This window comes from Urtica dioica, chromosome 12 (genome assembly GCF_054948205.1).
Source record: "Urtica dioica subsp. dioica isolate 48M chromosome 12, U.dioica_male_clone48M_v1_H2, whole genome shotgun sequence".
NCBI lineage: Eukaryota > Viridiplantae > Streptophyta > Magnoliopsida > Rosales > Urticaceae > Urtica > Urtica dioica.
In genome coordinates, this window is record NC_142767.1 from 22350417 (window position 1) to 22377479 (window position 27063).

General features: G+C 34.8%; 4 protein-coding genes and 1 non-coding gene across 5 annotated transcripts; 2 read left to right on the plus strand and 3 right to left on the minus strand.

Moving 5' to 3' along the window:
• The first annotated feature begins 4702 nt into the window (after window positions 1–4702).
• Window positions 4703–6165, plus strand: LOC149380446 (ubiquitin-ribosomal protein eL40 fusion protein). The gene is made up of 5 exons (XM_089602797.1): window positions 4703–4898; window positions 4988–5074; window positions 5397–5499; window positions 5772–5838; window positions 5940–6165. Exons 1-5 carry the CDS (start codon window positions 4796–4798, stop codon window positions 5964–5966), a joined length of 387 nt encoding a protein of 128 aa, XP_089458923.1. The 5' UTR covers window positions 4703–4795; the 3' UTR covers window positions 5967–6165.
• Window positions 6166–7125: 960 nt separating this feature from the next.
• PLR1 (NAD(P)-linked oxidoreductase superfamily protein) lies at window positions 7126–9448 on the minus strand. Its single transcript, XM_089602796.1, has 8 exons — window positions 9065–9448; window positions 8900–8984; window positions 8305–8428; window positions 8114–8215; window positions 7890–8041; window positions 7726–7819; window positions 7473–7654; window positions 7126–7377 (listed from the first exon to the last, which is right to left on the minus strand). Exons 1-8 carry the CDS (start codon window positions 9405–9407, stop codon window positions 7374–7376), a joined length of 1086 nt encoding a protein of 361 aa, XP_089458922.1. The 5' UTR covers window positions 9408–9448; the 3' UTR covers window positions 7126–7373.
• Window positions 9449–9536: 88 nt separating this feature from the next.
• On the minus strand, window positions 9537–9616 carry TRNAL-UAG (transfer RNA leucine (anticodon UAG)). The gene has a single exon. It is a non-coding gene; the product is annotated as a tRNA-Leu (tRNA).
• An 896-nt stretch (window positions 9617–10512) lies between these two features.
• Window positions 10513–11438, minus strand: LOC149380449 (homeobox-leucine zipper protein ATHB-7-like). Its single transcript, XM_089602246.1, has 2 exons — window positions 10918–11438; window positions 10513–10836 (listed from the first exon to the last, which is right to left on the minus strand). Exons 1-2 carry the CDS (start codon window positions 11272–11274, stop codon window positions 10528–10530), a joined length of 666 nt encoding a protein of 221 aa, XP_089458372.1. The 5' UTR covers window positions 11275–11438; the 3' UTR covers window positions 10513–10527.
• A 10044-nt stretch (window positions 11439–21482) lies between these two features.
• LOC149380450 (uncharacterized) lies at window positions 21483–23655 on the plus strand. The gene is made up of 2 exons (XM_089603786.1): window positions 21483–22538; window positions 23010–23655. Exons 1-2 carry the CDS (start codon window positions 22131–22133, stop codon window positions 23478–23480), a joined length of 879 nt encoding a protein of 292 aa, XP_089459912.1. The 5' UTR covers window positions 21483–22130; the 3' UTR covers window positions 23481–23655.
• The last annotated feature ends 3408 nt before the right edge of the window (window positions 23656–27063 follow it).

Sequence of the window (27063 nt, forward strand, 5' to 3'; positions counted from 1 at the left end):
TCCTATTGATCAGGTAGGCTGATGTGGATAAGGCTTCACCCCAGAGCTAGGCCAAAGGTAAACAAGAGGCATCTCACTTTTTCCAACAAAGTCCGATTCATCCTTTCAGCAACCCCATTTTGCTGAGGGGTTTTTCGGACTGTGTTATGTCTCAAGATACCGTGTTCCTTACAATAGGCATCAAACTCAGAGTTACAGAATTCCAAACCGTTATCAGTCCTAAGGGCTTTGAGTTTTCTGCCTATTTGGTTTTCCTCTAAAACTTTCCACTCCTTAAACCTAGAGAAGGCTTCATCCTTAGTCCTAAGGAGGTAGGTCCACACTCTTCTAGAAAAGTCATCTACTATAGAGAGGAAGTATCTATTATTACCATGAGTTTCACACTTCTCAGGACCCCACAGATCAGCATGCACATAATCTAACCTATCTTTAGACAAATGTACACCCGTGCCAAACTTCAATCTATGTTGTTTGGCAAGGACACAAGGCTCACAGAAACTAAGAACAGAGATAGGATCCTTACCAAGCATACCTTGTCTGCTTAGTTCATTTAGCCCACCTTGACTCATGTGCCCAAGTCTAAGGTGCCATTTCTCTGTACCTGAAAGGTTAGTACCAGCAGTAGTGGTATTTGCAGAAGCAGTACAATGAATTCCATTCAAAACATAAAGACCATGCCTTTTAGTACCGGTCATGAGAACCTTACCATTCTTCCATACATTTAACACACCATTTTCTGCTCCATATGAATAGCCTTTGTCATCAAGAACACCAAGTGAAATCAGGTTCCTCTTGAGGCCAGGGATCAGTCTGACCTCTGTAAGAGTTACCTTTTTCCCACTATCAAGAAGAAAGGTAATGGAGCCAGTACCAGTCACGTTACAAGAGTTATTGTTCCCCATGAACACATACTCATTAGTGACAGGCTTCAGGTCGCTAAACCAGTCTGCATTCGGACTCATGTGAAAGGTACAACCAGAATCTAATATCCAATTCTCATGACTTACCAAGTCTGAGACATTCAGTACCTCAGAAGTGGAATTTTGATCAGGGACAGCTGCAAGATTGGTCTAAGGATTGGTCTGTTTGTTCTTGTTCAAGAACTTGTAGCAATCTTTCTTGATGTGTCCAGTTTTGTTGCAATAATAGCACTTTCTGGACTCAGTCTTGTTGCTGGTGTCTGACTTGGAGGATTTGCTATGCTTATTTGACTTGTTTGAGCCAGAAGAGGTACCTGCATCCTGCTTACTCTTCACAAACAGATTAGTACCAGATCGTTTCTGGTTTTTCAACTCAATTTCTCGAGTCTTCAAACCAGTAACAATCAGATCAAAAGAAGGCATAGTACCAGTGTATTGAAAAGCGTCATTGACAACTTGATAATTATCTGGTATTGAATTCAATAAGATCATAGACAGGCTAGTCTCACTCAAGGCAAGATCGGTGCCTTTCAATACCAGAGTCATCTTAAGAAGTTCATCAAGGTTTTCATCAATGGATTTAGAGGAATCCATTTTGTACCCAAACAGAGAGCCTTTCAAGAAAGCAAGGTTGGAGGAAGACTTAGCCTGAAATATGGAGGCCAACTTTGACCACAGCTTCAGAGGTGTGTCTTCACCATCAACCTTTCGAAGAACCCCGTCAGAGAGGTTCAGGACCAGGAGACTGTAGGCTTCGTCGTCGATTTCTGACTTCCGAGCCTTCGACGCTTCTGGCCACTTCTCGGGATCCTTTTCCAGCGCAATTGCAACCTTGTGATGGGTCAGCAGAGCCTTCATCTTCTTTTGCCAAACTCCGAAATCCACTTTGCCGTCGAAGACGGACATATCGAGGCGAGTTGTGGCCATGAAAGAAGACACACAGAAAAGAAAAGAATAAATCAGAGCAGATCTATTCACGGGTAATAGGAACAAGATACTAGAAACCAACAAGAGCAAAGATTAGGGCAAAGAAATAAGAAACCCTAATTTCTTTCCCAAAGAACTCAAAAAAAGAAAACACAGGGAGAGCCAAAAGAAAATACGCAGCGGAAGATAAAATGACCGAACAAAAAGAATCGATCTAAAGATACCAAAAGCTCTGATACCACTGTTGTAAATTGTCGGTCCTAAGAATAAACTAGCGTTGCAAGATTTGAACATAAAATAAAAGAACAACACAACCTTTTTACCGAGGTTCACACAAACCGTGATTTGTGCTAATCCTCGTTGAGCTCCGATCGGAAAAGCTCTGCACACTAGTATCCTTGTTCAGTTACACCCTCAAGACAATCGCCTCACCTCTCAGAATCTCACTCAGTAATCACTCAGTGTTTTACAAGTTCTCACGCTATTCACGATCAAGACGATCGAACGTATCCAAGAACACTCTCAGCAAAACTCACACGATTACAATCAAGATCTCAAAACCCACTCAGAGTACAAACCCTAATTTCAGAAGAGAGAAGATGAAGTAAGTCAAACCACGTCTGACTCTCGACTTTTATACATGTTGTGAGGCTTTGGCTTCTTGTCCATTGGATTAAGTCAGATCGAACGGGCAACGACTCTGGCATGTCATCAAACACAGGGTAAAGTCGGTTTAATGACTTTATGTCGTTTTCGGTACCAGCAGTGCTGCAACTCGTCGTTCTCTGACTAATGGGCTTGGGCCTCAATGCTCGGAGATGTGGGCTTCACTTCCAACAATAACAGATATGAATGACTCTAAACTTGAACAAAGACTGTAACCCAAAATACCACACACATGGTGGACTTTAAGACCTGAACAAACATCTATCTAAAACAACCCACTAAAAACACTAACAACTTCACGTAAAGAGGTCACCACTAAACTCTAAAACACTAACTCAACAAAGAACTAACTAGGCTCCAAATGAAAATATAAAATTAAGAAATTGGACAACATCCTCACTCCGACCATGCATTGATCTCGTCGACCAAGCCGTTCCCGTTCTTCTTCCGATGCCTCGTCCTTCCGTGAGGATCCTACCAGAGTGCCTCCTACTTCTGGGGGATATAGCTCAGTCGGTAGAGCTTCACTTTTGCAATTGGGTCGTTGATCCAGTTTTTACAGTGCCATGGTTAGCTGTTCACGGACTAACTGTACCCCGCCGGAGAAGAAAACAGAACTGCCTCCCCAGGTTCCATCTTTAGCAAAGCTGGCTCCACAACGCCTGAGGATGACCTCAGACCCGCTGCCTCATGGACTCGAGATGTGTCGGTTGCACGAGACCAAATCGTGAATGAAGACGCCAAATCTGGAACCTCACTCACCGTCCGACCTGAAGACCAAAAACACTCATAGATCTGATCTGATTATTCCAAGATGAGCTCCGTCTCAAATCAGCACACATCGAGGCTTAGGATAAAAACTCCGATCACGTCTAGAAGAAGAAGAAAAGGGGCCTCGCTCGGTGTCGTAAAGCCGACGTTCGAGTCTCATGGGCGGTGGCGGCAAAAACTTAGAGCGATGGTGTTTTTAGAGAAACCATGCGTAGAGAGAGAAACCTTTGCAAAATTAACTTTAGATATATAGCTATATAAAAACTCAAATTTTGTCATATAACAATTTTTTGTTAAATTTTAAGTAAGTAATCACGAAATTTTATTAGCTAAATCAAAAATACATTAATAGTTATAAATACTAATTAATAATTGTAAACCACTTCAATGGAATATATGAAATGTTAAAAAAGTCTAAACAATGCAAAATTATCATGATGATTATTTACTTAAAATTTACGAAATGTTGGCTATTTAACAAATCTCTCGATTTTGGTTGCCCAATTACTCAATTAATTATATTTTCAATTATTTTTAATGGGTATTACATGTCGGAGCGCAACAACAAAAATTATACCTAGCTAGTTTTTTTTTTTTATTAACATCTTATTAATTATTTTAATATTAAAAGTAAAATAAAATATTAATATAAATACTTTAAAAATGAAGGTCGTGTAGTTGCATTCAAAAAGTAATATTGGACATCGGAACCAAAAGAGACCATAAAATCCGGTTCCAATGCTTAAATTTATGTCACCAAAAATATCATTTCGGTGGTAGGCAGTATTAGAAGAAACACTTGCGATCGGCTGTCAGAATTGGAATGGGCCAACCGAAATCCACTTTCATTAACTCGTGATGCTTTTATGAATTTTATTTTATTTTTTAAATATAGACCGTCGGATTAAAAAAGCCAATCTCCCATATCTCATCTTCCAACAGTTTGCCTGCAAAAATTGAAATATTTTTCACGTCGTGGTTAGGTTAGATGTTTTAAAAATGCGTACCGGATAATAATGTCATACATAATCCGGTATAAATTGTCGTCTAAATTTTTGAAAATGCGCTTTGATTTCATGTATAAAACAACAACAAAAATTAATGATAGTTTTAATTTTTTTACGATATAATTTTGAATATTTTACCAAAAAAAATAATTTTTTTGATTATTTTACGAATCAATCTTTTTTAAATAACTAATTTATATAATTGGTATAATTTTTCCAGAAAAAAAACTTGCTATCCCCATTAGTCGTATTTATAGGCTTTACGAATTCGGCCCAGTCCACTAAGGGACACAGTCCAAGAGTGTTTGTTGGGATTCGAAACCCAAAGTGATCCCAACCCAAATCCAAAGTCCAAAGTCCAAAGTCCGTTTTTATTTTTTTATATTTTTTTTTATGCCAAAACCCTAACTTCTCATCTATCTCATATATAAACGAATTCATCGCCAATAGCATCAGGAAAAACCCAACGCCGATCAGAGCGAGCGTAGAGGAAGGCGAGTCAAGATGCAGATCTTCGTGAAAACCTTGACCGGCAAGACCATCACTCTCGAGGTCGAGTCCAGCGACACCATCGACAATGTCAAGACCAAGATTCAGGACAAGGAAGGTGAGTACTTTGGACTGTTCTTCAGTTTCATTTGAGGTCGATTTTTTTGTTTTTGAATTCATGTTGATTCGCTGTGTATGAAACCCTAGGGATTCCTCCGGACCAGCAGAGGTTGATCTTCGCCGGAAAGCAGCTCGAGGATGGCCGTACTCTCGCGGATTACAATATCCAGAAAGGTTAGGGTTTGTTCTCGCTAGGTTGGCGATGAAATGCGAAGATAGTTATAATAGTACTCTCTTGTATATGGATTTTTGAAATTAGGTATTTTTGATTGAATTAGCGTCTTATATATTTTTTGTTGTCAACCACTGAAAAAGTATCAAATGCTTCCGTGTAAGTTTACTATCGATTGCATTACTAGTTGTTTAGTGATCTGATAAATAGGTGATTGTCAATCGTCATTTTGTGTTTCCGTGGCACTTGGTGAATTTGAATATGTGGTTCCTGATTATTGACTGACTAGTAACAATTGCGTGGTTTTGATTGTCATGTAAACAGAGTCGACTTTGCACTTGGTTCTGAGGCTTCGTGGTGGAATCATTGAGCCTTCTCTCATGGCTTTGGCCAGGAAGTACAACCAGGACAAGATGATCTGCCGCAAGTACGTTCCTTGGTTTTGATTTCCATAACTAATTGTCTCATAGCATTTTATCTTGAATATATAATGCCATTGAATCGTTCCAATATTTGGCCCATTTGTGTTTACCAATGCTGGTTAAATTTGATTTGCTAGAGCTCTTCTGATCTGAATTAGCATCCAATTACTGTTTGATAACTGGTTGGAAGTTTGCAATATTCTTGGATGATTTAAATCTCGATTAGCTAGCAAATTTAGTATATTAAAAGTTGTGTTATTGTAATGTTCTTGAATAGGTGCTACGCTCGTCTCCACCCCCGTGCAGTCAACTGCAGAAAGAAGAAGTGTGGACACAGCAACCAGGTCCGTGATTTATAACTATTTTACTGGTTTGTTTCATTTACTTCTGTATGATATTTACAGTTTAGTGTTTTTTGTATATTTGTATTTTTTTTTGTTTTCAGTTGAGGCCCAAGAAGAAGATCAAGTAGATCACCAGTTACACCGGACTGCTATGCCGTATGGGCATCCGTTTTGTTTTTGTTTTCACAATTTCAGCAATTCAAAGTATGTTTTAAACATCGATTTCGCTGGGATAAATTGTTCCTTATAACCTCTAGAATTTTGCTATTTTGTTTTGGTCTGTGAACCCAGTGGTATGAATGATTTACTTAGCGTTTGAGCCAACAATTCTTCGGTGTTGTGTGTATTGAAATTTTGATACTTGGTTCTTTATTTGTTTCTGGGTTCCAAGCAAAATTTACTAGGCAGACTAATTCACAAAATTGTTATAATCTTAAATTGTATAGCAAGGAATTACCGAGGTATCAATGTGTTTATCGAGGTTTACCGAGGTGTAAGGTTTAAGGTGAATAGGAATTGACTGTAAGGTTTAAGGTGAACAAATGATTATGAAAAAACGCATTCATTCATTCATCGGATATGCAAGTAGTTTACAACAAGATGAAGACCCTTTGTAACTTCAAGAATAATAAACCAAACATTAATAATAATAATGATAATAATACTGATAATAAAATCCTTCAGTCCCAAGGATAATAACCAAAATTATTTGTCAAAAAAAAAAACCCCAAGCATTATTAATAATTGTTAGGAAAATGAACCTACTTCACACAATATATCAAACAGTTGAGATACGAAAGAAGAACTCAAACGAATTGTTGACGAGGTTCAGCCAAATTGGCCTAATCCATGGAATTCACCATAGAATTCGTTGCACTATGTCTTTCCGTTCAGATTACACCTTGGAACCTTATCAGTTCCTCGAAGACTCACAAACCGAGTTCTTTGCATCCAAACACAAAGTTATCGTGTGACCTAAGCCACCCGAGAAGAAGATGATTTCCCAAACCTTACTCGCTCAGATCTCTCTAACCCAATTTCTCTGTGTTACTCGTGTTTACAAATGATCAAACTAAAGAGTAGAGAAGGCGAGTGGTTGCTTTATACTAGCACGAATACAGACTCAAGACTCCTAACTAACCTAACAAAATTTGTCAGTGTGTCAGCTGACTTAACAATAGTAAGAATAATAACAAATAATAATAATGTCACTCATTATGATAGTATAATGCTGCTACAATAACTATAGCTCTTATACATCATAAATAAATTAAACAAATCATGAGTTGTATTATTTTTTTAGTTGTAACATTTTAAGTGGTTTAAGAAAAACTCATGTTGAACACAAATGGTACACATAATAAACGTTAGTTTTTCAGAAATGTAGTGAACTAATGAAAGTACCACATCCGTAACAAAATAGAGTTGGGATGAATCAAATAAGCTATATAGTGACATACTCAACATTCTAGTCGTAGGTTCCCGAATGATTTCGTATTTTCCACGTTCATCTTCACTTTGGCACGATCTCAATGTCATCTATTAAGAGTAAATAGAAAAAAGAAATATTAGGTCCCGATAATTATATCTGAGAAACATTTTTACTTTGCTTTAAAGTATACAACTTCCAAAACCTTGTTTGAAAAATATTCTGGATCATTTTTGTGGGAGATTCAGTTGATGCAGATTCCAACTGAAGCAACTCATCGGAGCTCAATCGCCAACCCAAAGATCCTAGATTTTCCTCGACTTGTTTCACACTCTTAATGCCCGGTATTGGAATCACGCCTTTACATATACACCAGTTTATAGCGACCTACAAAACATAATTTCTCAAACCCTTTTATGTTGTAGACTTGAAATAAATAAATGGCAACGAAAATTTACCTGTGGAATAGTTTTTTGCCTTTTTTGTGCAATCTGTTTGAGTGAACCTAACAAAGGTTCTAGTCCCGGAAGAATTTGCCTGAATAGAAGTGCTCTAGAGAAGAAAGGAAATAGTTTCAGGGATCGAAAAACTAGATTTCGAGTCTATATCAAAAAATATTTACCGAGGCCCGCGCGGAAGACTATCAGGAGTGTATTTTCCAGTAAGCATTCCGAGCCCTAAAGGACTGTACGCGATTAATCTAATTCCAAGAGAATCGCAGATCTCCTTTGTCTCCAACTGATCTTTTCCCATGCTTAGCAAAGAAAATTGAACCTTGAACCACAAGCAAAAAATAATCACTAACAATGAAGTAACGGTGTTACTTTAAGAGCAAGTAATTCAAACCTGAGCCGAGGCCAATGGAACCCCGCGAGTCTTGAGGTAATCATGTATCTTCAGAAGCTGCTTTGGCCCGTAGTTGCTGACCCCGACTGCCCTAACCAAACCCTAAAATAAAACCATAGACCAATATGATTACAAAAAAAATAAATGATAGTATTGTTGGATCGCTTGCTCATCAAGAAATTTCTTTTAACCTTGTCATACATTGCGACTAAACCATCCCAAAGAGCTTTCTCCTGAAAAGGAGCGTAGTTTGCCGTGGACCAGTGGAGTTGCCCTATTCCGATCTGATCTATTCCGATACGATCAAGAGACACCCTTGATACCCAAAAAGGGATCGAAATACCATTAATATCTCAGTACATATTTTACCAACATTCTTTTGTACATTTTCCAAAATCACATAGTACACGTACTTTTGTACATTTTCCAAAATCACATAGTAGACATACTTTTGTACATTTTCCAAAATCACAAAGTAGACATACTTTTGTCACTTTAGTTTCTGTCAAGGTCTATGTAGATGTAAAAAAATTCACATTATTGATTTGATGTATTAAATTTAAATTACGTTTCTATTTCCCCTAATTATGTTTCTCATCTTTTCAAACATATTTGAGTACATATTCACAAATCATGTAGTAGACTTTTTGTAAACCTTGTGGCTTTAGTTTCTGTTAATGTTTAAATTAATATTTCATGTTTATGTAAATCATTTGACGTCATTAATCTTTAGTTTTCTAATTAAAATTTTGTTAAAAATATCATATATATTTTAAAATTTTTTACCGGCAAGCGTTGACGAACTGAGACGGAGTCAAACGCCACGGATAAGCTGCGAACTTCGTAGCGATCACAATGTCGTCCTTTTTCCCTGCACATTTTTTTTTTCTTTCTTCTCAACGTTTCAATCACAGAACAATTGACACTTCACTCGAAATCGGCGTAATAAACCTCCTCGATAGTCTTTGATGAACTTTCCGAGCAGAGCTTCACTCTGGCCGTTGAGCTTTCCGGTTCCGTACGAATCGGCGGTGTCGAAGAAGTTGATTCCGTTGCGCAGAGCGAGATCGAAAGCTCTCTGAAGCTCGGCGTCCATGGATTCTTGGTAGCCCCAGAGAAGCTGGTTTCCCCAAGCCCAAGTCCCGAACCCCATCGGCGACACGCTCTGTGGGCCCACTTTCAGCTTTTGCCATGGCCAAACCAGAGGAAGCTTCAAACTAGGAGAAGAAGAAGAAGAAGAGCTATATGATCGGAAATTGCACGGTGTGGCTGTTGAGTATAAACATGTTGACATTATATTTGACTGACTGTTCGGACTTCGAAAGAAGAAGAAAGAAAGAAAGAAAGTGAATATGGTTCGTGTGAGGATATAAATAGATTTGCTTTTCTTTTTGGATAATTAAGAAAGAAAAAAAAAAGAATTTGACAGCTGTGGGATTTGAACCCACGCCCTTGCGGACCAGAGCCTAAATCTGGCGCCTTAGACCACTCGGCCAAACTGTCCATTTTGTTTGATGTTCAAATTTTAAAAATTATATTCGATATATTGGGCCTATATTTTGAGATTCTTTCATGTAGGCGATTTTGTCCTCATTCAACATTGTTTCAAGTTTTTTTCGAAAATTATACGAATACTTCATTTCCATATGCTAAATCTGTGAATAACCCAAGTTTTTTTAAACTTTCCTCAATACGTTTTTACTTGTTATGTTTAAGCCGATTTTTCTATTATTTTAAATAAAATTATAAACGACAAAGAAAAATTTTTAAATATGAAAAAATTGTAAGTAAAATAAAATTATAAACAACAGACAAATTTAACTATAATAAAATTGTAAGTAAATGATAAATGAAAAAGCTTATAGTATATGTGATTTAATGAGCTTATAGTGTATTTAAGTATCTCCATACTCTGGTTTTAATTTTTGGCTATTAATCCTGAAAAATTTAAAAGCATGATGTACTGATTTATTTTTATGAAGCGTTTGAATATTTTATATCCAATTATATGCTACACGATATTTGGCTGCTCAAAATCATTGGCTTTATAAAACATACGACATTAAATTAAATGCGTGGCCAACTTTGCTTGTATAGCTATAAACTCCCAGTCTGTCTTGGGTCCTCATCTCTCAAATAGTAATACTCACTACAAATAATATTAAAAAAAAAAGCATAACATCTTTTACAAAAAACAAAATGCGTTCTAAACATACTTTCATAGAACCCTCTATATGCCTAATAATACCTGAAAATATATTTCAACAACTAATTTACAAGCTCACTGAAGCAACATTTATGCGTTGCTAATCCACAACCTCCTTAAATTAATTTGCAGCACAACAATTATTGCTTGTATAGCTCGAAGATTGTAACGAAATTGTACGTCGACTTTTCTATTTTCTTTTTCTTCTCTAAAACCATGAATTCAACCATTGTGCTCGAGATTGATCTACTATGCCCTCGATATCATATCTATACCAATTCTCGATCGACGAAGACGAAGCTAAAGAAGTGTCAACTTGTTGTTGACTTGTGTTCATAACCATCTCATCCTCAACATTGTTGTTGGTTGTATTGTAAAAAGACCTCTCTTCCAATACCTCTAGAAAATTAGGTTTTGCAAAATTACCCCCCGGATCACTATTTTTGCTGCTCGATCCTCCGTCCTTACACTCCTCCTCGTCTTGCGCTTTTCTTAGGGCATCGTTTAGTTCTTGTAACTGTTTTCACACACGTAATTAGAATCTTGTTCCATAAGCAACCAATAATGAATAAATAAAATGAAATGAAATGAAATTTACCTTAGAGAGCAAGGAGTGTTTCTCTTTTTTCAAAGACTCAAACTTGGATACCAAGCTCTCATACTCATCTTTGAGAGATCTCAAGTCTTGCTCAACCTGCTTTGACCTCCAACGAGCTCTCTTGTTCTGGAACCATATCGCCACCTGGCGGGGCTGGAGACCGAGCTCTCTCGCCACCTCAGCTTTCTTCTTCGGCTCGAGCCTCGTCTCGGATTCGAACATGGTCTCTAGAAGCTTGATTTGCTCGTCGCTGAACCTCCTTTGGTTCGTGTCCTTGTTGCTTCTCTTCTTCGTCATTGGATTTGGAGGCTCTTCAGAGAAACCTTTTTGTGTTGGTATTGTTGTTCTTCTTTCCATGGCTAAAAGATCACTAAGGCCGGAAAAAGAAATTTTATAGAGAGAGGAGGGAGAGAGAGAGAGAGAAATATATTGTGTGATGACAAAGAAAGAGAGAAGTTTCTCTCATCTCGGTTTTATGGTAAATGTGACTATTATTGATTTGATGTGATAGTGCAAACCAATGATATAAGATATCTTATGACATTAACCAATCCCAGGTGCCTTGTAAACATCTCTTATCTTCATTCTCTTTTTCCTTCACGTTCATGAGCTATAAAAGTAAAAGTATAAAACAATATCCAATTACTCATGGTTGGTTTTTTTGTGTATCCTAAGTTTATATCGCTTTTTTTTTTTTTCCCTTCGAGGAAAAGTTTATATCGCTTTTCCTATAACCATTTTAGTCGGCGTTAATGCGTTAATATATACTGATATCATAATGGGGCCTCTCTTATCTTTCTTCTAAATATTTAACTTTGCACTTTATTATTCTTTGTTATAATACGGTAGTTAATTGTTTTTAATTTTTTTTCCCTTCATATAAGAACTCAAGTTTAGTACGTTCACTGACCTCTTATCTTTTTCGTTTATACAATGGCAATTGAGAGGGAAGAATATAGAAACTATTTTGCCTTTATATATTCCTATTACGTTAATATATCGTTAATTTGTTGGTTATTTTTTTCCCATCTTCATATAAGAATCTAAGTTTACTACGGTGATTAGATGACTGGGATGGTAATTGATAAGATAGGCGATGAAAAAGAAGATCTTCGTGGTGGTTGATGAATCACTCATTTTCTCAACCTTGTAATAATGATTTTGTGTTTGTATTTGTGTGTCTATGATATTTACACACACGTAATGCATAGGTGGGTATGTGACAAAAAATAAAGGTGCCCAGGGTGGTCTGAGTGGTCAAATTTCAATTTTGTCCATTTGTGCATGGAGATATGTATAAACCAGACAGCAAAATTCTGAAAAATATTTTAATTCATGCACTCAGCTATTTTATAACATTTCTACTGTCAATTCCATGCCATGGGTACAAAGACAAAATTAAAGTAATGGGACACAAATTCCTTTTATTGCCTTTTGTTTTGGTGGTTTTCTCTAAACGATTGTCTTTTTGGTGGTTGGAATAAAATACATGTGTCCACAAACCTCGGCGATGTATTTTGGGTAATTTAAGATATTTATTCATACTAATTTTGAATTTGAAAACTCCTAAACATGCTATTTATGTAATCTAATAATTAAACAAGGAGGCCAATTTTTTTAAAGGGAATTTTTTTTATAATAATGATAAAAGCTACATAGATGTTGCAAAAAAAAAATGTATGCTATGTTTCCCATGATAATTCCATAAATTTGGTCGAAGAAAGATTCACGTGGTACTTAAGAAACGGAGTTTATATAAGGAAATAATATTAATGGTCGTTAAGCGACAATTAAGAAAGGATAATTTAATAGTTATAGTTATAAACTGACTGACGTACTTAGGATAAGATCACAAGCAAATCTCACTATAATAATCTTCTAATCATTCGCACCAAAATAATCAATTATATACATGATATTACAAAATTATAAATAAAAGCGTTTAGTTATTTTGCACTAGTTTTTGTGGCTTTCTTTATTACTTAATAATTGCGTGTTTGTGTTGATTGTTGCAGCGTCGTTTAAAATAAAAATTAAGAACACAGGTGTCAGTCAACTGCTATATATACATATATTATGTATATATGTCATGCTTACACGCCACGGTACTATATAATAGTCTTTTCATTATATACATTGAAACGTCGAAAATCAAGCAACAATAAATGTTTTCTCTAGGAAAAAACAAGCTTCATTTAGAAATCGATACAGCTAAGACACTTGAAGGTAAAATTTAATGAAAATTTATCTATTTATTTTCGTCAGGAATTTTTTTTTTTTTTTTAAATAAATTAAGATGTGTTGGATACAAATTAAATAATTGAAGAAAAAACTCAAGTTTACTGAAAACACACTTTCGTACATAACTACATATATATTCAAACTTGTGGGGTTGTTTTAATAGTTGTATTTAATAATAATTATTAGCTTTGGTTGGAACGATTCATAAGTTCTTGGCCAAGTGTACAAGATTCTAGCGAGAGACGTCAATTTAGCTAGCTGAACTTGATAAGTATGAGCTTTCTTTAAATTCAAAGTCCTTATATTTTTTAGACAATAGAGAAATTGATAACTATTAATAATGCAAGTGACCAAGTAACCTCACTTTCTTCCGCTGTTTCAAGTTCAGCCAATCACAAATAAGTAGGCCCGGCTAGACCATAAAAGTCCTAAATTTTTTGCTTTAGGCTCACAATTGAATAAAAGGCTCACAAATTTTAAGATGTACTAAACTAAACAAAAATGACATTTGTCCTCAAACTCATTCAGTCCTAATTAGAGAGTTTTTTTTTTTTTTTTTTTTCAATTTTGACATTTTCTTTTACTAAAGAAAATGTAAAATAAAATAAAAAGCTAATGTAACTATATAAAATAAAAAAACAATAAAAAGTGGGAGGGGTTCACTACTTTCTGTGAAGGCATATACATAAATTTTGTTCACTCATATGTGTTTTAGGGTCTAATTTTACTTTTTTTGCTTCAGACCTCTACAAATATAATATGAACGTAACTTTCTATTAACACCTATAAAGTTTTCAAAATCAAAACTATAGGTTTCTAAGTTGTGGAGAAGCAAAGACCATAAATTTCATGCCAAACAAACAACCACTGAAAATGACTTCACATTTTTGTCTTAAACGGCCATTATTAGCATTTCTTTTGGTTATGGGTATAAAGATGTGAATGACCCTACAAAAACTGATATATATATATATATATATATATATATATATATATATATATATATATATATATATCATGATAAGGTTTATTTGTCGTGTCGGCATGTCGTTTGAGGCTTTTAGCCAAGTGTGTTTAATTTGTCTAAGACAAACTGTATACTATGATTATATATTTATATACACACGTCCGTACGTTGTATAGCCATATCAACCCAATTCTGATGTTTTTTTGTATACTCGGAATTCACATATCAGCGAAAGTTGACGTGGTGGCTCTCTGATCATAGGAAATAAATTATTGTTTGATGTATTACACTGCGTGATGTCTGAACATTTATATATATATATATATATATATATATATATATATATATATATATATATATATATATATATTGATCAGACACATTATACACCCATCAATCATATATACAAGCGTAATTATTCTTATTGAGCCCGTCTAAAATACAGATAATTATTCTTGCATGGGATTGTATATAGATTGTTTATATCTTAATCACAGGGTTACCATATATTAATCCACATCGGCTATGCCATTTTTTTTTATTATGCGACCCATGTTTACGTTTACGGATGTCCGAGAACAAGATTTTTTAAAAAAGGTGAATATAGTATGAACATTTTTTTAATGAAAATAATTAAATAACAAACTAGATCGTAGGAGAATATTCTCATAATAAGAATGAGAATTGGGATATGCATGAAATGAAAGTAGGTATGCTCAGAATAAGAGTGAGAAGGAAGATATTCTCGGAAAACGTTCTTTAGTTCTTCTGATAATGTCCAAGGTAAAGGTTGATTTCTGTTACATAGGCCCAACATCAATTGGTTTCTATTTCTGATGTGGAAATTACCTCAAATATCTTACTTATTTTTATGTTGTAAATATCTATTTTCTAATTATTCTTTTTACAGTTTATAGCTTTATCTATTTTTTTTTTTAGTTAGTGTTATAGCTAGTCTCACTTAAAGTAAAGGATAAATGGTTTGAAATTAAAATAAAGAGGTGTTTGTGAAAAAGTATGAAAGGGTTAGGTATTCAGAAAATTAATATATACAAATAGGATGTTGGTATACGTTCCTACTTTTTTTCTTCCCAACTTTTCAAAAAGTGCTAAATGTTAACCTTATAATCTAAAAAAAGTCAGCAGCCCTTTGAAGGTAAATCAACTCTCTCTCTAAATTTCCCAACTGTAAAAGCTTATCGTAATAAGCTTTTCAATTGCATTAGTTAGGTATGAAAATAAGGTTATGCCAACTGTAAAAGATTACCATAATAAGCTTTTGAATTGCATTAGTTAGGTATGAATATAAGGTCATGTCACGAGGTTGTTAGTGCGATTTTTCGGATAATATTCACGAGACACGTGTCGGTGGTGCAAGCTTGCAACGTCTATCGATCTTGGGTTGTGAATGTCCAATTTTCTATGGTTCCGAAAGGATCATACCGGAGAGAGGATATCCCATAGTGTTACAACCGAGATGGAGGCCCGAGGAAATCGAGGTGGGTGGTGTGATTCGCCATGTTATTCATTTCCCTTAGCTGCAAGAGAAGACACAACGGGTGATATATAATATAATGTTCCTCTTATTAAGTGAAGAACATGAGAATTAGATTTCTCAAGTTCTTTGAAAGTTTTTGTGAGGGAATATAATTTCACATAATTTAAGCATTTGTTTGTGAAAGGAAGTATGAAAGAGAGATAGTGATTATTTTATCTTCAATTCTAGAGAGAAAAAAAGTAGATCATTTCTCTTTGTGTTTTGAGGTTAAAGAGTTTCTCTTGATTATGAGAAAGGAAGTAGTGTTTCTCCTTTAATTGAGAAAGAAAGAAGATTGTTCATGTTTTTTTTTTATTTTTTATAATCAAGGTATGGAGTAATTCTAGCATTATTTTGCGGGTATATGTTGAAAGAAATTGAGAGAGAGAGAGAGAGAGATGAAGAGCATTTAGTTTCTCCCAAAATTCTTCCCCCTTTCTCTTTGGAAGATAAGTGATATTTATAGGGGTTTTGGAACCCGAATCTTGGGCCCTAAGACTTATTGAGGTTGCTGGTCGGAGTTGGTTGAAAAAATCTCTTGGTGGGTTCTATGAATGGGGCTGAAAAGCCCTAGGTGGGGTTTGAGACTAGGGTAAAAAGTCTCTTCGTAGAGTCTGAGACTGGCCTTGGTGGGGCTGAGGCTTTTGGTGGAGTTGAGATCTTTTGGTAGAGTTGAGCCCCTTAGCGGGGCTGAGTCCATTGGTAGGGATGAGACCCTTGTCGGGGTTGAATCTCGTGGTAGGGTTGAGATATTTGTTGAGGTTGGGTCACGTGGTAGGGTTGAGATACTTGTCGGGGTTGGGATACTTGTTGTTTGGGATACTTGTCAGGGTCGGGGTCCGGCCTTTAAGCCTCATAATTGGGATACTTATCATGAGTTGGTGGACTACGTCATTTATCTCTTTCTTGTCGTTTTTTAACTAGTAGTGTAGTTTTCACTTACGAAAAAATGATGGCATTACATATGGTATTTGTGAAATGTAAATGTTGAGAGAAAGAGTAATGAAAATGCTTCTGTATTTTTTTAAGTTACATATTATCAATCTTAAAGTTTGAACCAATGATTGAGATAATGTTACCGATGCTATATCGGGACTCAGATTTTGCTGGTATCTCGAGAGATACCAATGGTTTACCGGAGTATCCAGTGAGGATAATGATAAAAACTATACCGATGAAGTTACCATGACCGGTGGGAAGAATCACATTCAGACTTCCGTAAACGTGAAAACCCAGTGAAAATTGACGAAAACATGTGAGAAAGCTTCAGCAAAGGAATGAGAAGTTTAGACCAATTTTTCGGCGAAAGAAAGGTGGACGAGTTTCGATTATATACCACAGTTCAGAGTGAAAAAAAAGTTGGGCCATACCGATTCATGTGAACCAAGAATCACTTCCAATCTGTTTTACCCCGATTCCCAAAAAAATTAATAATTTTGAATGAACATCTGCCGCCGAAACTTATCAATTTTTTGATTCCCTAGACATTTCGAACCTTAACACAAAATAGCTACCGTTCCATTTAACACTATTATTGGCATCGTTTGGCACAGCTTTGTTTTAAAAAAAAACGCTTTTAGATTCAGTTTTTGGAAAAAACTGTTTTTTTTTTAAACTGACAGGTGTTTGGTAAGCTGTTTATAAAACAGTTGTTGCTGGTAACAAAAACTGATTTTGCGTTTGGTAAAATAAATATATTCTAGTAAAAAGACTAAAATAGACATAAAATAAATATTTAACAGTGTTATGGATAATCACGTGAGGATATTAAAGTAATTTTATATCAAATACAAAAACGCTTTTTCTAAAAGCTAAGATTCGTAGCTTTTGTGACTCATGTACAATTTTTAAAATCGTTTTTGAAATTTTTTCTAAAAACTGTTTTACCAAACAGTAAGATTGCATTTTGGTTTTTGCTAACAGCAAAAACAGATTTAAAAAAGCTGTACCAAACACGCCCATTATTATTATCGTCGTGGATGCGGTACAACCTTAGTATGCTAAAACTCATTTTTCTTCCTATATTATATTTACTTTTTATATTAATTGTTTTTTACTTACTATATTATTTTAGAAGCCTGGTGACATCGAGGTGGATGATAAACTAATATAAAGCCCATACCGAATATTTTAAAAATTACACGACATAAAAATGTGAGTGACATGAGTCTTGGACCAGTAGTGGTAAAAATAACATTTTAAAATCCATTGTATTATTTTTCACTTTTTACACAAAAGTTCATGTATGTGATGTGAATAATCTTGTAAAGTAATTCGAAACCTCGTAGTTTGTGCAGAAATTAACGCATATACATGTTCGTTGTCTGGTCAATGTTTTGATACATATTAATCGGTCCAACTTCGTGGCATGATTTACTATGTCCATATTCAACTTTAGCACTTTAATTTCATCAATTCGTCACAACGGCCAAATTAATAAATTATTCCCTTATTAAAATTTTCCTTATAAATATAAACAATAAAAAAGTAGAAAAACAAAGCAAGATCGTAGTCATGATGATCGAAATCCGACGGTACACGTTGACTTGATTGTTTATTAAAGCAATGATGCTTTATGTATATACAATTATCTATCTTAATCGTTCATAAAAAAAAAATTATCCTTGTCCGAAGGAATTTTTTTTTAATCTTCTTCGACTCATAATATATATAATATATAAAATAGAGTAGAGTGGACACTCATTGTTCAATCAATGTTTTGTAATTTAAAAATAAAATAAAATAAAGAGATTGGACCTTAACCACAAATAGTTCATTCGTATCGATTTTTTATATCAAAAAAATAAAAATATTTTCAAAAAATTTTAAGTACCTTTTTTTTCAAACATAAATATTTTTTGGATATATCCTTTATATATTTCTGTATCTAAACTAAAATATATTAATTCTTTAGCATATACACGCGGTGCATAATATATATAAATAAATTGTATACTATTAAAAACCTATGTCAACAGTTCAAAGTTCAAACCCTAAAGCGAGATAAAAATGACCAAACCACAACTCTCTCTCTCTCTCTCTCTCTCTCTCTACCAGCCCTCTTTTTTTTTTCCTCTAAACCTAATGATTATGTTAATTATGATGGCTATATATCTGAGATAGAATAGCACTTAAAACAATGTGATGAAAGAAGATCGAAAATCAGATTGCGAAGCCTTGTTTTGAGGGGAATGATGCTTGGCACGAGGTCTCAACCGACTCTATATCTATACAGTCACAGACATATATATATATATATATATATATATATATATATGTATATATATATATAATCTAGGGTTACTAAACCTCGGACCAGGCTTCATTCCCCTCAATTACAGCTTCGATTAGCCAAAGCACGTCACAACGCCCAGGTGAGATTCTATTTTTCTTTTGTTGAAAGTGATTTTCGTAGGTTATGATTTTTTTTATTGACCTAATATAGGATTGGGGTTATTTGTGAGAACTCCTAGACATCTTCATATCATCATGATTAGATGACTCTATTTATGATTTTGATGTCGATTTTGGTCAAATATTCATATGATTATATATATGATTGCTGGTTTTGTATGTACTTTTTCTGGAAGAAGTTTTCATCGGATTCCGGATTTCACTTTTAAGTTCATCATTGTTAAGGTATGCTTTTTGAAATAGTTTTCAAGTTTATTAATTGAATGTTTTCCTTAGGGTTTTTAAATGGGGTATTTGGATATTGGGGAATTTTGATCATCTCTTGAAGTATGGGATTTAATTTATAAACTGATTTTCTTTACAATCTAAAAAAGAAACAAATCAGATGTATTAAGAGTAGTTTATATTTAGGGTTTTCTTATTATCCTATTAGTTATTAAATAAATATTAAACTTGATCGAGTAGTGTTTTCTGGTAGTGGGGATAATGTGGCCGTGGAGTTTGCAGAGCTGTATAAATCTCTGCATTATTATTCTCTGATCAGCTTTACCAATCTCTTTTTTACATTATTATTATTAATAATATATATCACCTAAATAAATCTATATATATATTCTAGCTTGATATGTTACTTCTGGTTGAAGACATATATATTGTGTGTGCGCGTCTGTCTATACATATACATAACAAATGTATACATGAAGTTGGAAATTGAGAGTGCGTTATGTGATAGACATTCGATATATAGAATTGATTCTATTATTGTCACTCTCGTCCTTCCTTTATGAAAAAGAGGTATCTTTCTGTCATCTTTTTCCAAAATGTTTTCTTTTCAATTTTGTCATCCTTTTCTACTAGTTATCGCTATCCTTTTTTTTGTGTGTGTGTGTGTGTGTGTGTGTGTGTGTGTGTGTGTGTGTGTGTGTGTGTGTGTGTGTGTGTGAGATAGGTAAAGATGAATATATGCTTCATTATATTTACACGAAGTTGTGCTAAAATAGTGACTCATGAACTTCATCAACAACGTTAAAGCATTAAAGTAACAAAAGTCTTAGAAGTTGGCATAGCATTCAGATTCTGAATTGAGTGACTATTAACTCTCAAGTCACTTAAAAAATATTGTTAGTAAAAGAGTCAGTATAGCTTGGTACTGTAATGTATATATATAAATGTATATGTATATATATGTGTGTGTATATCCATGCATGATGTACCAGGCTGCGTTAATAATAATTATGGTAGCTAATTTTTTCAAGCGGTTTCCGAGCAATATAACTATATATGTATATGTGTAGCTAATACTTGATGACTGTAACGCTGTTATATCATCAGTCAAATGCATTCAAGTAATAAGTCTATCTTATTGTGCGTTTGTAATGTGTTAGAGATATTATACAGTGCAAACACTGTTGAGTTGGACCACAGCATTGGTGAGAGAATATGTATGTGTGTGTGTATATATATATATATATATATATATATGTGTGTGTGTGTGTGTATATACTGTATGCATATATAATATATATGTGTGTGATACCGTGTATATGAGTATAAATTAATTCTACTTTGTCAGTAGTGGGTTGAGGATGGAATGGAATGTATAAAAACAGTAGTAAAAGAAAATATAAGAACTTTGTATCGGAAATATATATATATATATATAGGTTCTCTCTCTCTCTCTCTCTCTCTCTCTCTATATATATATATATATATATATTAGTATAACATGTATATATATTGTATTGTATTCGCGTTACTTTGAACTTTGAAGTCCGTATAAGACTTGAGGAATGGCTTTCTTACATATACACACAAATACAATGTCCCCTGATACATGCGATTAAAAATAAATAAATAAATAAATAAGTGAAATTGTGCTGGGTTTCATCTGTGAAAAATAAAAAACAAACTGGATTCCACCAACCGACCATAATGCGGTAGATTGCACTTTGAATGTAATTATTGTTGCCTCTCTCTCTATCTCTCTCTCTCTCTCTCTCTCTCTCTCTCTCTCGCTTCATTTCAATTGGTCCTCCAAAAGTTTAGCTCAAACTGATTTGACCCGTAGACTAATATGTGTATAAACAGTTACTCTTAAGTCTTAATATCTCCTACTACAATATAAGTGATGAAATTTGCATGGGTGTGTGTCTACGTCAGAGAGAGAGAGCGCAATTAGTCTACGTTTTTACTCGGGCTATATAGGCAATTGAACTGTTCTCAACAAAGAAAAGCTTATCAAAATCACGTATAATATTATCTACGACATGATATCAAATGAAAATAGTCTATTAATCATTGAGACATATATGACTGCCGTTATGTATGTCTATCAAAATGAATCAGTATTTTTTTTTTTTTAATTCTGAACACCGAAGACGAATAGATAGTAAGTAGTGGGCAATATATATTTATAATTTAAAATCATATGTATACCGCCAATAAGATATATTAGCTAAGATTATACGTGATTCCCTGTCAAAGCTCTCTGTAGAGCATAAATATATATATGTATAATTTTGAATATAAAATCCTGTCTCTTTTGTCTGTCTATTCATCTATACCTTATTGACAAGCTGTGTGTGTGTAATTGCTTCTCTTGATTGTCAACGAGCGAGGAACTATATATCTATGTATATACATATATTTGCTAAATTTAAATTTTAAATCCCGTCTGTCTTCTTCTTTTGCATGCACGGTCAAAGTTGTCATCTATCTCATAAAACTAAACGATAAACTCCTTGGAAATGTTCTCTTCTCTTGACTAGCTCAAGTCCGACGAATTAAAAAAAAAAACCCGCAGGCTTTTACAACCAAAGTCCTATCTCTCTCCCTCTATATATATATATTATTTTATATATATATAACAACTCACATTCAAATCAAAACACATCATCATTCTCGGAAGCAAAATAAATAGCTGCGACACACAAATACAATGTGAACACATTTTCCCTCCTAATTTTTTCTTCTTTCTCTCTCCCTATAATTATTATTATTATAACATCAATCACATAATTCACACAACAAATGGTGTGAGAGAGAGAGAGAGAGATGATCTTGTGGGGCGGCGGCGGGGCGGCGGAGGTGGTGGTGTTGGCGGTGGCGGCGGCGGAGACTCTCTCAGGGGTGTCCACGTGGCTGATAGTCCAGCTCAGCATCAAGACGAGAGCCTCCGGGTCGCCTCACCTCCGCCGCTTCAGCTCCGTCTGGGGGGCCCGGTCCGTGCTGGTCGCGGCCGTCTCGCTGTGGGCCCTCTGCCACCTGGCGGTCCACGTGGCGACGCCGACCACGCGGCTGTGCGAGCTCCACGTGGCGCTCTCCCTGGGGCTGTTCCAGCCGGCGTTCCTGGCCGCGCTTCTGTTCCTCCTCCACTCTTCCCTCTCCGACTCTTCTTCTTCCAATTCCTCCGCCGCTTTCTTCTCTCTCCTCGCCGCCTCGTCCCCGGCCTTTTTCCTCCAGGTAATTTCGTTGAATCATATAGAATTATTTATTATTTTTATTATATCTTAATAAAAAAAATTAACTCTTTTTTTTTCCTAGTTCTAGTTTATGGATTTTTCATGAATCTCATCTCTGTCATTAGGTTGTGAGTTCAATCTTTTAATTTGTATAAATTTAATGTACAATATTGTAGAAAGTTTCTAAAACATTTTTAATGTAATTTGTGTTTATCTCTAATATTATTAATCTGTAAACATATATTTGTGTGATATATATAAGAATGAATATATGTATATATATATATATATATATTTTGGTTCCAATAAAAATTCATCGTTTCTCGTTCCTCTTTATAACTTGTGTCCGGTTAGGGTTTTGTTGTTGTAATCAGAATCCAATTTTCAACGCATGCATTGTTTAATCTTCTTTATAATATATATATATATATATCCATCTGCATAAATATATAAGCAAAGAATGTTTGTATAGGTGGTGGTGGTGTTCTTCTTGTCAGAAGAGGCGGCGGCGTTCCTCCACCTCCCGGATCGCCTCTGGCGGAGCTCGTACTGCCACGTCAGCGAACCGCCGAGCCACACGTGCGCGTGCACGTGCCCTCTGCTGAGCACGGCGGTGTTCCGATCGTACGCGGCGGGGTACGCGGCGGCGTTCACGGTCTCGGCGTGGACGGCGGCCTCGGCCGCCATCAACAAGTCGCTCCGGCTCCGGATCCGAGGCCTCGCCGCCGCCGTCGTGCTCTCTCTCCCCGTCCAGGTGGCGCTCCTCGCCGCCGCCGGGTTTTGGAGGCCCGGCCACGTGGCACACGACGGCGCTGAGGTGGCGGCGTTTCTGGCGGCGCTCGCTTGCGCCGCCGTGGGAGAGGGAGTCTTGGTCGTCAAGCCCATCGCCGATTCGCTCGCCGTTATGGGACGGTGCTGTACGGTCGGGGAAGGGGTTGTTTAGGTCATTTCGGAGTATATATATTATATTACCCTAGGAACCATTTTTTTATACGTTTCTCATTCCATTCAATTTGTTTATATACACATACATGATCTTTGAATTTAGGGTGTTATAATAGTTAATTGAGATTAATGGACGAAGTGTGTAATTTGTCAAAAAACAAAATTAGGAATATTGTTTATAAAAAGGGTAATTAAGCTAAATAGCCTTCTGAAAATGGCCAATTTATTTTTAGCCAACGTTATGTAAATAAGTGGTAAATAGCCAGGATGATTTATTTACAACAAATATTGGCCGAGTATACCCTCACATTTTCCCGCCTATTTTTACTGCAGATATTAAAAAATTAAAAACCAAATATTCGGTCAATAACTACTCCCGCTATTCAAGGAACGTCATTAACGTCATTAATTAATACACCAAATCACGCAGCCTCAACAAATCACTCGAACACAATTTCATAACAAAAAAACCCAAACCATTTCAGAGCAAAAAAAAACGCAGATCGAAACTCGGCAAATGAAGAAGTTCTGGAACTTTTCGGCGATTAAAGAGTTTTCGGAAGCTTTTATGCAATTGAAGATCATAAACAATCGAACCCGACAACAAAGAAAATGTAATATCCCGAGTTTTTTTTTTTCAAAAATGGCTGTTCTAATTTTTTTTTTACGGCTGCTCTAATTTTTTTATTTCCAAACAAGGCTGTTTGTTTGAATCTGCATCGGGATCGAGTCTGAGAAGGACGCTGTGGAAGAGGTGACGCGGGGATCGCGGTGGATGGCGACGAAGGCGGTGGGCGGCGTGGGGCTGCTACTGGTGGCGACGAATGTGGCGGCGACGATCCCGTGTCTCAAAGCAACGATCTATGATTTTGTTATTCTCAACTAATTTTGGTTCTCAGGAATTTTGTTTTCCTTTATAACCTGGGAATCAAGTTCATTCTTGTTCTTGGAACGCATGTGCAAATCGACAAATTCTTGCTGAGAGAAGTTTATGGTTTTTTTTTTTAAATACAGTATGTTCGTGTAAATAGATAGCCTATTTACAGTATGTTCGTGTAAATAGAAATCATATTTACAGTATATTCGTGTAAATACGAAGCTTATTTACAGTATAATCACTGTAAATACAATGCCTATTTACAGTTAATCGTGTAAATAAACTGAAAAATTCTGGGAATATTTTGAGCACGAAATTTTTTAGAAATTATGAATATATGGAAGACAAAAGAATATCAATGAATGAAGAATTAATTCGAAATTAATTACCTAATGAATTGCAACAAAAATAGAAACTAATTAACTAAAGTCAATGTTGAAAATTTCCAAATACATAACAATTAATGGCTGATATCTTTCAAAATCTGCTCAAAATTCAAATTTCAAATTTGAAAACTTCCATTTTCGGTTTCAATATTTAATTCGAATTTTTTTAAAAAAATTGCCTAATTAAAATAGCTTAAGGACAAAAAGGTAAAACTAATTCAATTAATAAGCTGCCACGTAAGCAAGATGGCTATTTACGGGAAATTAACGAAAGGTTGGCTAAAACCAAATTGCTAGTGTTTTAGATGGCTAAACAGCTAATTAATTATTATAAAAATCATTAAAAGTGTTTAGTGACACTGTAAAAAAAAAGTTTTTGACAAAATATTATATTGAAAATTTAAAAATATTGGATATATTGTTAATTAAATTAATTTTAAATAGCTATTTTTATGATTATTGACACTATGGCAGGAAAATGTTGCGCAATACAATTAGAGACAGATTAAATTAAAAAATTCTCTGTTAAAAAAAAAATTAAAAAATAGGCCTCCTCTTGATCCCAAAACAAATTTTGAAGATTTTTGCAGGGCGTGTCGTTTATGTCTTGAAAAGTGTTTCTTCAATTTATTCCCATAAAAAAAAAAAACGAAGACTAGATAGGCAAGGTTTGTTCCGCATCTACCCATTGGCAAGCATTGTCGAAAATCCTTACACGCAAAGAAGGAATAAATAAAGACGATCACTGATCGTTTATGGTGAAACAGAAAATTGGAAGACGAGATGTAATCCTATATAAGCTCTTAAAATTAATCGTCAAAATCTATTTTCTTTTAAATAGTATTACACTTCACCAGATCATATGCTTCGCTACACATACGTAAATGAGATTGTTATTAATATCTAATACATCGATCGTTTGAAGATCATAATTTTAAAAAATAGATTTTGTAAACGATTTTTGTAAACGAGAGAAATGTTCTAAAAATATTATTCATAAAATAAAAGTAGTTAATAAGATATTTGGGGACATAAATTTCTAAAGAAGGTACACAAGGTAAGTTCTTCTATTTGGAGCCAATTTTCAATCTTTTTCGGCCCATCCAGTGCATCAATTGAACATTCCATTTTAAAATAGCTAATATTAAGAGGAAATGACGGTAAAAGTTGGGGATTATTCCTATTCTATGACTTGTACCATGATTTTGGACCAAAATATACTAAACCCAAATAAATAATAAACTATGACTTAATGAAATAAGTAATTACATATTTATCCTGCATATTTAGTTTATTTTTATTAGTTAATTAATAAAACAAAAACAATTATTTAGTTTATATTATTATTACAAAAATCATTACAAAAACCCGGAGAGCAGCCTTGGAAATCTCCGACGCTGAAGCTCCTGGGAACGACAGTCATGGTCTCCGAATAGCAGCCCATGGTCATCCCGGTGGCGGCGACCTCGAAGTGTCCGCCGGAACAGCCCGCCATGGATTCCGCGTAGAATTTTTGTGGTTTTTAAAGTTAAAAAACAAAGAAAAAACGATTCTCGGGATTCTGGATAATTTTGAAAAGTTTCTGAAAATTTCTGGGTTTTCGTTGAAGATTTATCTTCAACGATTCTGGAAAATTCCTTTGAAGATTTATTGACATTGATGTCAATAAATATGCTTCAACGTTTCTGGGTTTTCGTTGAAGATTTGATTCTGGATAATTTTGAAAAGTTTCTGAAAGTTTCTGGGTTTTCGTTGAAGATTTATTTACATTAATGTCAATAAAAATGCATATTTATTTACGTCAATGTCAATAAATCTTCAACGAAAACCCAGAAATTTTCAGAAACTTTTCAAAATTTTCCAGAATCCCGAGAATTGTTTTTTTATTTGTTTTTTAACTTCAAAAACCACAAAAATTCAACGACTTAAACACTTTGAATAGGATCATATTTTTTTTCATGAAAATCTAACCCTAAACTAAAAAGACAAATTGAAAAAACAAAGATGAACCCAAACAAAGATGACAAATTGAAAAACGAAACGAGAGAGTGGAAGAGAGCTGAACCCAAAACGAAAAGAAAGTCAAATAATTAAATAAGAAAGAAAATCAAATATTATTAAAAGTAAGGGTATTTTTGTATTTAGTGAAAATAGGTAGTCATAGTTTAGGATTTAGTTGGGTTTAGTAGATTTTGGTCCAAAATCTTGGTACAAGTCATAGAATAGGAATAATCCCTAAAAGTTGCCAATGTTTACGGGTTATAACTAGGGGTATTCACGAGAACCGCCAAATTAACCACAATCTTTTTAAACCGCCC